The 13,816-nt window shown below is 40.8% G+C and overlaps 1 protein-coding gene across 1 annotated transcript; it reads right to left on the bottom strand.

Annotated features, from left to right (window-relative positions):
- Positions 1-1,158: 1,158 nt before the first annotated feature.
- ccka (cholecystokinin a) lies at positions 1,159-4,749 on the bottom strand. The gene is made up of 4 exons (XM_079562057.1): positions 4,625-4,749; positions 3,034-3,113; positions 2,794-2,953; positions 1,159-1,386 (listed from the first exon to the last, which is right to left on the bottom strand). The coding sequence occupies exons 2-4, from the start codon at positions 3,109-3,111 to the stop codon at positions 1,247-1,249; spliced, it is 378 nt and encodes a 125-aa protein (XP_079418183.1). The 5' UTR covers positions 3,112-3,113; positions 4,625-4,749; the 3' UTR covers positions 1,159-1,246.
- Between the last annotated feature and the right edge of the window lie 9,067 nt (positions 4,750-13,816).

Here is a 13,816-nt window from a genome sequence, read left to right as displayed (position 1 = left end):
AAAAGGAATGAAAAGAAATGTAAAATAATTACAACGCAAGGAAAAAGATCTGTTTAGATGAGTTTTGTAGGTCTTAGCTTTCAAATGAGTTTACACCAGCCTACAGTCTGTGAACTCTTGGATTTGGGTTGAACAGTAGAAAATGGTTAAGGTGAAGGGTCAGAGGTTAACTCGTTTGCCAAATGTCCACGGTGCACTTTCATTAACCCCATATTTTAAAATGTATTTAATAGAACTTTATTCATTGAACGAGTCACCCCGAACATCATAGTAAAAACATATGAATAAAATAAATAAATTACCCAAAAACGACATACACCAGCGAGGCAGTTCAGTTTTATTAATGAAGTGATTAAATTGCTTCCGCTCGATCCAGAATATAGACGTTGTTTGAAGAAATCACGGTCTCTTATCTCCAAGCAGTGTTTATAGACATTGATAGTTTATACAACTATACATATTGAAAAAAACAAAACAAAAACAATGCCAGCTTTAAAATTTGTAATAAATCTGTCATTTTTTTTTTTTTTGGTGTCGATTCATTTTCCCACAGCACTTTCATCCTGCAATCGTGTCCAGGAAACGATTTGAAATGCTAATAAGTTTGTCTGTGTGGGACTAATTAGCTCGGCTAGGCTTTGATGAGAAGTGCTGTCCCCTCATGAATTACACCAAATAACCATATTGTTAATCTGAAAAATAAGGAGGTGCTTGGGAACAGCCACTCGAAGCTACACTGGCCACAAGCAAGAAAAATAAAAGTGATTTTGAGGTTGACTGTCCACGGGGAACGATTGATCCAGTGACGCAACATTAACATCTTTTGTTTTGTGTCTTTTATTGAGCGATTGAGAACAGGAGCCACTTATTGTATGTTATTGTTGGGACCTCAAGAGAACAATTGACAGTCCTTGTGGTATTCTCCCATGAACCGAAGGGAAAAGAATGGCAGATATGAACATTATTATACATTTGTTGAAATTTAATCAAAATACTTTAATATTATTTATATGGCAATCATGTGCATGTGTTTTTAATCAATTAACATACACCCAGTAGATACATCTGAAAATAAAACACAGCTAGGCCTAAAATGACAATTACATGAAGTATATACAAGCGGTTGTTAAGTGAAGTCCCATTTAAGTTTCCCCCCTGGACAAAATGAATCGATACAGTGAGTTGAGCGCAGTGGGAAAAAGGCCTTATTTTCTGGAGAACATTGTTGATTGTGGGCGTGTTGTCTTTAAGAGGCGTACTCGTACTCTTCAGCGCTGCGTCTCCCAAAGTCCATCCAGCCCAGGTAGTCTCTGTCCTTTATCCGGTGTCCGGGGGCCGGGCCGCTGGCTCTGCTGCTCAGGGAGGAGCGCGGCTGGTAGGCTGCAGCTGCAAAGGAAGGCAGCGAGAAGACGGTGAGATGATGGGGCAAAACATTATGACCATTTGAGAGCGGAAACTGCACTCTTGGATCAGATTAGCAGATCCGCAGATTAGACTAAACTAGTGATAATACTGAATGATTAACGTCCACTGAGTGATTTGGGATTTTTGTAAGTGTTCAATACGATCCAGTTCACAGAGCACTTTTTTAACATGTCCAGGTTTGAGAGAAAAACAAACTATAGACACTTTAATTTGATTGAGATCCGGAAAAGGCCTGTACATGCTGATATCGCACAGGAAACAACTTTTACTTTTATTCACTAAAGTCTCAGCATTTGACGGTAATATTGTGCATTGCTAAAGATTAATTTCATTTAAAATCAGTGGCTGCGATGAGATGAAGGTATGTAGATGCCGGGGCAGCTCAGAGGGCTGAGGAGCGGTGGGAGGAGGGACAGGAGACAGATGGTGGGACAGCAGCACAGCACGAGTGACGATGGATCGCACAGCGAGAAACATGGGGAATTATGTGTATGCTTTGACCTGGTCTCTTAAACTGGTTATAATGGACAAAATATGCTGTAATGAAGCCTGTTTGAAAAGTCGGCTCATCGTATTCGTGTCTAAGACGTTATTTCCTTATGGAATTTCACAGGATTGAGTTCTCCGAGGACCTAATTAGTAGCAGTCGACTGTACATGTTTAAACTAATTTGAACGGTAAAGATGAATGGAGACAATGCCCATTAGACTAAACAAGCAAATGTAGGATGAAAACTAGAAACTCCATACCAATAAGCCATCATTCACTTTATTAAGGGCTTGGTTTAGCATGAGCCAATTAGCTAAATGTTAGAGAAATCATCTTTATTCTGAATTGATGTTTAGAAAATGTGTTTTTTTACTTAGAGACAGAACCCACAATAATGACATTGCTCAACTATTTTACTGCGTTGATACATATGTATATGAAAACACATGAATTATGGAGTTTTGCAGTTTTACACAATCCTTTGCTCAAAAGTCGGCTGTCGTGTCCAATCTGGTTTTAATATCAACATTTCCCCTCATTCCCCTGTTTGATTGAATTACAAATCCTATGAAGTTAAATAATTATAATAACGATATAGTATTAAGGCATTGAAATGGCATTAAACATCATTACATTTGACTTGCTGCCACCTGAAACCCTGAAGTAAAATGAACTTTTTATTGACCCGATAGTCACAGCCCCTCTGAGTGAGGTGGCACCCGGCGGGTCCCTGATGATCAGAGGGGGAAAGTGTAAAGAAATCATCTATTATTAAGACTTTTTTGCTAGTGAACACTTTCATTGACTGGTAATTAATGAAAAGCACTTGCCAATGTGGCTGAGCGTAAGAAAAAGTTCACACATCTCTCCGATACTGACCTTTTCTCGACAGCAGCCTGGCCAGCAGCTGGCTGAGGGTGTTGCGGTCCCCTGTGTCGTCCTGGGACAGCTCTGAGCCCACGGAGCGGACCTGCCGTGTGCGACTGTCCTGAGAGGGAGGGGCCTCTGACACCCGCGGCTCCACCTCTGTTTTCTGTGACTGTGGACAAAGGACATTCAGAAGTGAGCGCCGGTGTCGCCCCGTTATCGCTGCGTCACGTCTTTTCTCGGACGGTTTACCGCAGATTGTGAGGGCAGACTCAGGGAACTGCTGAAGAGAGCAGCCAGCAGGACGCACACACTGATCCCCAAATTCATGTCTGGGAAAAGAACAGAGAAATCAGTGCTCAAGGGTTTAATCACATTCACCACTCATCCATAATTTCAAATAATCTGGAGAAGTAGAATCCAAAGGTGTTTTAATTTCAATCCCAGTTTTATCATGGACTCCTCCCAGCGTGGTGATCGATTTGCACATGATCCCCTCCTCACGCTGTCCATTTATCCTGGTTTGGGACTGCCACAAAGACACCACTTTAAAATTCAGCGTACTGATCCCTCCGCCATATATTCTACATTTTGTTTTTATGCATCAGTGCGAAAACCTCCATCATTTCACTTCCAAAATGAACGTCCGTGTCTGTGTCTGTGTTTGTGTTGAAACTGCCTCCCCGAAGGAAAAGCTGCCAATTATCTGCAAATCTTCATTTTGCCGACTGAGCGCTGCTCCCACCCCCCCCTCTCACCAGTTTCACATGAAAGCCAGTGCAGCTCCACGCCACAGAGGGACTCATTTACGTGTCCGCGCTTTGTTTTGAGTCTTTTTTAAATTCTCACAAACAAAGATGCACCGATGATACATAGAGGGGCAAGTTTCGGTTTGTTTTTACTCAATAGACACACAAAGGAATGTTCCTCTCGCTGATTGGAAAACTCAAAAAGCAATATACGATCACTCTGAGGGGGGGGGTTGCTAATTGCCCACTGGTTTAACACGGTTATTTGTACAGTAACAAATGACGCTATGTTTAGGATTGCTCATCGAAAACAAATTATCCAATTAAATAAAGGCAATAGCAGCAGCCGCTTCAAGGCTTCTGGCTCAACTAATTCAAGCTTCAATTAAGGTGGTTTTTATCACTTTACCACAGATAGATGAAACATACAGGACAAATAACACATTAATATAATAATACACTTATTCAATAGTCAAACCACAGAATATTTCATCCATGTATAAAATCTTAATTCAACCTAATAGGCTCAAATGGGTTCACTTTAATCATGATTTGGGGGCAGTTTGTTCCCACAGTTACATTACAAACGATTAACATTCCTCCCGATGGTTTGACTCGTCACGGTGCGGTCATCGGACGGTATATTCGATCAATCAATGTGGTTGTTACTCGTCGTTATCTGAACGTTACTCCTGTGAAAGCAGCCGGTCAGAGTCGCTCATTCATTATTGAGCGGCTGGTAATGATGTGGCGGAGGTTTACTCACTTCACTAAAACTATGATTAATTATACTTTAAGTCTAACAACCAGCGCTCTCTTAGAGCCACTTTGGTTCATTTCTAATTGGAAAATGGTAATAAATAAATTGGATATCACAGAAAATCATTACGAATTAACTACAAAGTGTACACTGACTTTGCTTTGAAACTGCCATAATTTCCAAAACAGGAAAGTTCAGTTTACGTATCACAGAGCTCATGTTTAAAATATTGTCGTAAAAGATTAGTTTCGCTGCTCTTTGGTTGTAAAGGTGATCAAACCAGAAGTTTAGTCCATTGGAAGGGAGTTTTTTTGCTAAATAAAATGTTGCTTACCTGCAGTGGTCGATGTGGAGGCAGAGCAGGCTGGAGATGCCAAGTCTTTGCTCCAGTGATCAGTTCAAGTCTGAGGCACAGAGGAGGAGGAGGATTTTATATGGGACCACACAGGAAGGGGTGGAGCCTGGCACGGGGGGAGGGGCTTGATGCTGGCGCAGAAACTACAGTCTACTGACGCAAATCGAGACGCAATCGTGCGAAACCCTGCGTGCTACACACAAGAGCACACGAGGGGAGAGATGAGCCGAGGCGGAGACTCTTGTCCTGTAGAAAACAGGGAAAACACTTTTTGGAGCATTTTGAACATTCATGGTTAAAAAGTTTACTGTAATATTGTACTATTAAAGAGGAAGAAGAAGAAGATCTTTATTTTTATATAGCGCCTTTCACAGACATGGTCACAAAGCGCTTTACATGAGACAGTTGTACATTCACTCCATACTCGGTGAAAGCAACGTTCAGTTCAGTTCAGTTTCCCCTGGGGGAGACTGTCAGAGGCGCTTTCGCGACTGCACACGTCTGCGCCAACGGACCCTCTGACCACCACCATACATTCATTCACATCATTCATCCTGGCCTATTGTACATGTTTTTAGTGGTAGGGGAAACCGGAGTGCCCGGAGGAAACCTACGCAGACACGGGGAGAACATGCAAACTCCACACAGAAAGGCCCCGTGCAGGAATCGAACCCAGACCTTCTAGCTGTGAAGCGAGAGCACTAACCGCTGCGCTACCATGCTGTGGTAGGAAGTAGAACAACAGCTTTAGAGTAATAATTGTATTAGATGTAGTAGAACCACTTTTGTACTTTTCATTCAATAAGTTGTACAATTGTTTCTTTACAATTGTCTTTTTAATGACCTTTGTAAGAAAAAATCATATATGAAAACAGGCTCTCACTCGAAGAAAAGTTACACAGACTCTGGAGAACAAAGAATTTGAACCCAGGACTTGAGCGCTAACAATGCTCTATAATGTGTTATTTATTGTGCATAAAACCTTGTTTTCATACAGAAGCAGACGAATAGTGAATCACTAAAGTAACTCTAACTCTGTACCTGCAGAGGTTCTTTTGATGTTTCTCAAAAACTATTTTGGGGAAAGAATCTGAGGTGCAGTACATAATATAATCCAAAACACACACAATAGGTTAATCTGTTAGCCATGTAATTTTGACCATGAGCCCAGCATCTGAAGATGGTGCCTGCACACGGCTGCCCCTGCTCCTCACAGGTCGTCCCATCTGTGTCAAAGGATGGGTAAAATTCTGAAGACAAGTATCTCTATGGAGACAATAGCATGAACAAATGGAAACTGCCCAAGCAGTTTACTTTACTTTGAACCTTTAACATACAAAAGTTTGTTTTTCTTTTTGTACTTTGTACGCGTGTGAGGTCACTGAACATTCATACATTATACTTAATTGATACATTTCATGTATAATTTCCTGATATGAACCCATTTAAATGTTGCCTGTAAATGTTGAATGGTTTGACACAATAGTTCACAATCTCATGGTACACTGGTTTTATGAAGTCTATATAAAGCTGCTTTATTTCACTCCTGGGTTGTTAACTTGTTAATTACATCCATAAAGAAATGTAAATCAAAACATTTGCAATTTAACAACCCCCGCTAATCTTTCCACCCTCACAAGGCTACATTTCACAAAGACTAAAAGAAAAGGAAAGAAGCACCCAATTTAGTCTCACTTTTTAAACGGAAACTTCATACGTTAGAATTTGCATATGGCCTTTTCTGTTGTTCTGCCATTTATCCCCTTCAAGTATAAATCACTGGTGTAACTTGCTAATCATGTGTGAATGCACACGTCTATATTGCTGTCACTGACCTGTCCTGTGTGTTTTTAGCTCTGCACTCCGGCATGTTAATGAGGCTAACATTAGCCTGTTCCTCACACTGCAGGTGACAGCTGAGTAACTCTGGACGGGCATTTCCGTCTGTCACAGACACCTGTCTAACTGCAGCCTTGTGCACTGGCCCAATCACATTACCTCCTGTACCACAATACTTTCAATGCTCCAAATGTTTACATGGACATTCTTTACTTTTACACGCCACAAACATTGATAGGTAAATTTGCAACGCATGTGAAATGTTGACGACGAGCTACAGTAACGCACTCGCTTGAACTGTTACGTATAATAAGAGACACTGTGAGATGTTCAGGGAATGAAAAGATTGACTTTTTTAATTTCCCTCTTTTCCCACAGTGTTTGTCCGTCATCACAAACCTGTTTTCCTCTTTAGGCCAATACAGCTCAGTTTGTGGATCCTTTGTTTTAACGCTGTTCTCTTTTCGTTGTTATTTTAGCCTCTGGACTTCATTTAAAAGTATATTACAGGAGATACAATTTAGATTATGTTTACCATAATGTTCAGATGCCAATAGAACATTATAGACAGAAAGATACAGTAGAGATGAAACATGCTTATAAACTCATACATGAATGAGGAATGAGTTGAAAATTAAACTTCCTATTTAACACCAGTAATATCAGGTCTTTAATTGGTCTTTACATGGGGCGCTCTGATTTTCAATAGTCTGAAGAGGATCAGATGTGTAAATGGTTTGGGAAATGCAATCAATTTAAAGTTGAGGCTCTGACTGATGGGTCTAAAGCCTGGTTTTCTCGGGGGAAATAACAGACGACCACAACACCTTCTTTAGTAGAGACTTTCATCAGCGCTAATGCTTCTCCATGGACCGCGTGAAAAGTTTAGCAAACAGCACAAATATTACATCGGAAGCAAATATTAATAATGAAATATATCTAAACGGTCATATGTTACAGATGACAAGTAAGTAACGGAGTCATTTCTTTCAACGAAATAGGTCAAACCGACTTGAGGGACAAATTGAGGTCACTCTGCTCGAGTAGGATGCGATAATGAATCACCGAGGGACCAATGGGCTGCGCACATGCTATAGGAGTAGAGGAGTAGAGATAGATAATAATGATATTAAAGTCAATATGTTTTGAAACACGCTGGAAATTAAAAAAAAAACTATTTTTGGTGTGTGTGCCTCGGCTTCCTCTCTTGAAACTATATTGGTAACACTACAACTTTTATATACAATAGCTTCCTCCATGATGTTTGATCATGAAATGTGGAAAATTTGGTTACAAACTTGTTACACTCTTGGCATCTCACACTAGCTAATACTCCAGCTAGGTATTCTTGACAGAGGCACAGGACACATTTCTCTATATAGAGCATTACGTCAGGGGTGCCCAACCATTTTCAGTCCATGAGCTACTTTTATGGTAAATGGACTCAACTTATGTATCACTTTTCCACCTTCATGAGGCCCAAAGCGCTTTACAGCAAGAACCAGCCACCCATTCACTCTCTCATTCACACACCAGTGTATGCAGACACTGGAGGCAAGGTGTGTGAAGTGTCTTGCCCAAGGACACAACCTTTAACCTCTTATCTCCCACCTGAACCGAGCACATTTTCTCCAGTTCGGCTTTACCCAAATCTACAAGCTTCTCCACTGAAGAGCAACAGTGTAAAGCCTCATTTGAAAGTTGAGACCTACAAAAATTACGTAGTTTTTTGTCATGTTAGCGCCGCCTCTTTGTCACATTTTTGAAGAGTTTTTGTTGCTTTTTCATTGCTTTTTTTTGTTGCTTTTTTGTCATGTTTTTGTCACTTTTTTGTTGTGTTTTTTTAATCATTATAGTTGAGTTTTTGTTGCTTTTCCGGTGTCACATCGAGATGCACTGCTTCATCGAGCGGCACTGAAAGTGTAAAAAGCGTTTAAAGCAGTACTAGAGGCCATAAGCGCAACTGAAGGTGTCGTAGCGTTACGATTTTTTAAGTTATTAATTGTCCGTGAGAGTAAATACTACGCTGACATAAAAGACAAAGGGAGAGAGGGATATTGTACATCCAATTACATAACGGAGACATTTCTTTTCACTCAAACTTGGCTGTAAATATCGTTTAAGTGGCGCTAGCCCGCAGTTAGCTTTGCCTGTTAGCTTCTTCTTCGTGATCCTACTGTATTATATAGTGTGCATTGGCGCCTCCGATCTGGTGGCAGCGAATTTGCAATTGTGGTTTTCTGGCCAGAGACAATAGGGGGAGATGAAAGACCCCCCAATCATCCCATTAACCCTTGTATTTCCTCCACAGGGACTACGAAAAGGATATATGAAGGTAAACAAGCTAGTTAGTACTGCTTTAAATTTTGTATTACATAATTTTAAGCCTAACCCTAATCCTAGCCATAACCTGTTAGCCCCCACCTGAGTAGAGCACATTTTCTCCAGTTGGGTTTTACCCTAATCTAAATGCTTCTTGAAAAAAGCTTTTAAATAGCGACGAAAATGAGACATGTACGAGGATGAAAACGCCACAAAAGAGCAAATAAAAATGTGACAAAAATGTGATGAAAAAGGCACAAAAAAGCGCCAAATGAGCAACAGACATGTGACAAGAAAAGCGTTGAAAAAAAAAAAAAAAAGTCAAACAAGAGACAACAACACAGGGAAAAAGATCAGTTTAGATCCGTTTTGTAGGTCTTAGCTTTCAAATGGGGTGTTACTTCACAGGCTGGCTCCAGTCGGGAAACCTTAAGATTTGGGTAAAGCTGAACTAGAGAAAATGTGCTCAGTTCAGGTTCGGCACAAAATGATATTTCAACATAAGAGAAAATGACTGACTTTTTTGCAGATTGTTTTATATAAGTTTCTTGTGTCCATTTCGCGTCCCAAGGCAGGTGGCACGATACAAAACTCAGCGTGTCCGGAACAAAAAGAAAATGCATGACAGTGTGACTCATCAACTGTCTGTGTAGGATCGTGTTTGGGGAGCGACTTGGAAAAGGCTGGTGGCTCCTGAGACCCCTCGCTTACTTTAACCTCTATCCATTGTCTCCTCTTGATGATTTATATTTCTGGCTTGACCATAGTATAACTTCCCCACGTAATGCATCGAGGTGGGGCAGTCGTGACGCAGAACCCACTTGATGCTTAGTTTATTCTAGTTTGGGATCCTCTGCTCGCCTCTTGTTTTGACATCGACTTTCGACAGCTTTATTGTGAGCCCCGAGCGGTCTGTCTCGAGCTGGGAATAGAAGAGTTTTCTTGCTCAACAGAGAAAATGTGTTGTTAGAATTGTAGCAAAATGGGATGGAGGAAACATTGTAAAGCTACAGGCAGACAATTGGAGGATGTTTATTGAATAACGTATTGATTTTTAGCATCAGTTTGCGAGGTTGTGCATGAAAAACATGACAATATTGACATTAGGGGATGTCCAGTGACCTATTTTGCAACCATTTTATGACAATTCTTTCATTGATTACATATAATAAAACTTAAACAGCAAATCTTAACTCTAAGTGGTGCATATCAACTAGTCATTTCCCTTAAGGGCATCCTTTCTAGGGAAGTTAATGCCTGTTTTGCTGCAAGAGAACGGTTATAGATGGAGCACTTTTACCAGTTCTGAAGGAAAATACTGCGTTGTGACTTTATTGAAAGCCGACAATTAAGTTATTGATTGTTCTAATGTTAACATGTGTTAACAAGCTGAAACAGAAAGCAGTACTGATTACTGAAAAGTATGTCATGCACTCCAGATACAGTACAACCCAGAGTTACTAAGCAACTCGTGCCCCTAGAGGCCATAGGCGCCACTGCAGGTATCGTAGCATGTTGCAGTTTTTTACTCATTAAATGTCCGTGAGAGTAAATACTACCCTGACAGAAAAGACAAAGGGAGAGAGGGATATTGTGCATCCAATGACACAATGGAGATAATTTTTTTCACTCAAACTTGGCTGTAAATACTGTTTAAGTGGCGCTAGCCTGCAGTTAGCTTTGCCCGTTAGCCTGTTAGCTTCTTCTTTGTGATTCCATTAGTGTGTATTGGTGACTCCGGGTCAGAGCAGAGAAAGTTGCAATTGTGGTTTTCTGGCCAGGGACACCGGGGGAGATGAAACACCCCCCAATCATCCCATTAACACTTGTATTACCCACAGAGGAACTACGAAAAGGATTTATTATGGTAAACAAGTTACTTAGTACTGCTTTAAACTTGACTTGAAGTGAACAACACACAAATGTCCAATCCAGTACTATTCACACAAAAGATATAGACCTGTGAATTAAATAGCACCATGTCAGTAATTGACAGTTACCATAGACTTTATCAAAACTCAATTAAAATTCACTTTCAATGCATAGTCCTTTCTGTGATATGTCTTCTCCCCGATTGCATTTAGAGAACTGAATTACTACACTTACTACTACTTACTACACCTAAAGATCTATACGTGAGTGAACAGAAAAGGGATAAACATAGTGGAAGGGTTTGTTTAGAGCTGCCAGCAGGAGACCCACAGACCAAAGGGGATTTATAGATTTATTGGAGGACATGGAGTCACTCTGTGAGAAAGAGATGGGAACATCAACAAGGAATAAACCCAGTGCAAAAACGATCAATTCTCTATGTTTGTTGCAAAGTGCAATATTTATTTTGAATATATTTTTCTCACAATATTCCAGATTACAGAGCAAGCCACAATGTGCCACTGAACACAACACACAATCATTTTGTTCAGACTGTGACTGGTCAGAATATGAAGCAATGACCCAGAGATGACCACTAGCATCACTGCACCACAGACTTGGACAGATCTAGGTATAACTGAACGGGTAATGGAATAAAAGCCGCAATACACCCTACATCATGTACACACGCCCCACTTCTAACTTCCCTGGTGGCCCTCTCTCTCTTTCTAAAAATCAATAAAGGTCCGAGCACCAAAAGGCGGCTCGCTCTTGGGTCTGTGATTAACCAGTAGGGAGCGGCGGTATTGTGTAGCACCCACGGGGAGCGTTAGTGTCACACCGAGTGGGTGCTGCTGCTGTGTCTGCGTCTGGCTCTCTTTGTGCCTCGGGCGACATGGTACCAATAAAAAGGTGACAGAGAAACGCCATAGAAAGACAGACTAGTGTGGTAGGAATAAAGACATCACGGTGGACAGTGGCTGCAGGGCATGTAAGTCCAGAGAAACTTTATTGTAACACTCCGTTAGTGCAGTTATTACCTTTGTCTGCTACGCTATAGGCTCCAATAGAAATGTAATTAAAGGTTCAAGGGTCAGCCAATAGTCACACAGTAATAAGACGGGTTCATAAGGGCTCAGTCATGTGACACAACGTAAGCAATAGCCTGATGTATAGCATCATGACCAGCACAATTTGCTCAAAACCACAAGAGGATGGCTGTGTGTGCGTGAGTGTATGGTGTTCAGAGGGACCGTTGGCGTAGATGTGTTGTCCCGACGACGTTTCTATCAGTCTCCCCCAGGGGAAACTGAACTCCACCGAGTATGGAGTGAATGTACAATTGTCTCATGTAAAGCGCTTTGTGACTATGTCTGTGAAAGGCGCTATATAAATAAAGTTCACTTAATTTTAACGTGCAGTAATATAATGGAAATAAGACGGTTTCTAAAACTGTAACCACAGTTGTTTGGCAGGTATGTTACTTACTGTACGTAGTGAATTTATGTAGAAATGATTAAAGCCCTAATCAGTATAAAGGATGACAATGAAACATGATTTGCATTTTTTGTTAATAATATGGAACTATGTTGAAACTGTTTGAATAAAACAATTTCGCAAAGTTACTCCTTGCATTTCTGTTTTCCAAAGATAAGCAGAAAATGAGGCTGTTTTACAGTATTACAACTTTAATTTGAAGCAATGAGTGCCACAAAATGATCCTTTTGTGAATGGGGCTCGTGTCCTCCATAAAGTTTTCAGCCACACTGTACAATAGGAACATCGTAATTCCTAGACTATGTATTATATGCTGTTTTTTCAATCAGAGTAGGTTGGGTAAACAACATTCTCTTTACAAGCCTCAATGTATTTTGCTCCAGCATGTTGAATAAATTGTGTGTCGTTGATAGTAAAAGCTTATATTAAGTCAATGCGCTGTAGAAATGGCCAGCATATTCCGATTATTGTCGACTGTCCCATTGTGTTTGCCAGCCTGCACCGTTTGTTATCGCGTCTCTTACATAACATTGACACAGCATTGACAGATAGCATTAGTCCCTGTCAGGAACGTTTCCCCTGTATTACGCTCACAATGGCACACGCTCCCGTTCTCTTTGACCTCTGTGACCAAGAGACGCACATCCATGTGGAGCATTAGTCATAAACCTACAAGCAAGACACGCAAAGATGTGCGTCCGCAAACTCCATCTATTCTTTCATACACACGCTCAGACCGAGTGCCCAAACAGTGCGGTCAATAGTGATAGTTCATTTCAATGAAGCTGAATCATTACATCAACAGCCTATTGTTACTCTTGTGTGTGTGTTTTTGAAGGAGAGCAGCTGAATGTCCGTTGCTATGCTCTTTCATGATAAATGTGTTTATAATGGGACAACTTTCGTTCAATATTTAATCTCTTTTGTTAATCGTTATAACATATACAGCAAATATGATGGATATTAAAAAACCTTGTGCAACCTATTACAAGTTTGCTGCACCTGTACTGGGTGAGGGTGATGAAAGAATAAACATCAGCATGATACAGCCCAAACATGTACAAGGACAGACACCATTTTTCTAAGACTTGTTCAAATGTAAAGCAGATCAATTGAGTCGTGAGTTTTCACTTCAAAGTCTCCGCTGAACGTCAGGGGAACAAAACACATTTACATATTTCTGTCACGACTTAGCAACTTTAAGCCTTTGAACATCCACAGCCTTGTCAATGCACGTATTAAAACAAATAGCAAAACTGAACATAATTTGAGATGTCTCTTTAGACCCATGTTCACCATCGACACACACACACAAAGAATCATTATTTATTGTTGTTGAGAGGATTGATGGCATGTTCCTGTAACTGACTGCAGGATGGCACCGGGGAATTGAGGCGGAGTGAGCGGAGATGTTTAATTGGAGCCGCCGCGCTCTCTCTCCGGGACGCTTGACTTTCATTGAGCACAGAATAAATCGTCTCGCGCGGCATCCACAATGACAGTGATGGACATATAGAAGGTGCGCAGCATTACTTGGTTGACCATATCAGCGAGTGTTCAACAATATTTGAATGGGAAATGCAACAACAACGGCTGTGCTTGGTTTGGGTCCAATGCTTTAAGACGGGACCAATTAGACGC

This window comes from Gobius niger, assembly GCF_951799975.1.
Source record: "Gobius niger genome assembly, chromosome: 8".
Taxonomy (NCBI): Eukaryota; Metazoa; Chordata; class Actinopteri; order Gobiiformes; family Gobiidae; genus Gobius; species Gobius niger.
This window is presented reverse-complemented; position numbering and strand designations above follow the sequence as displayed.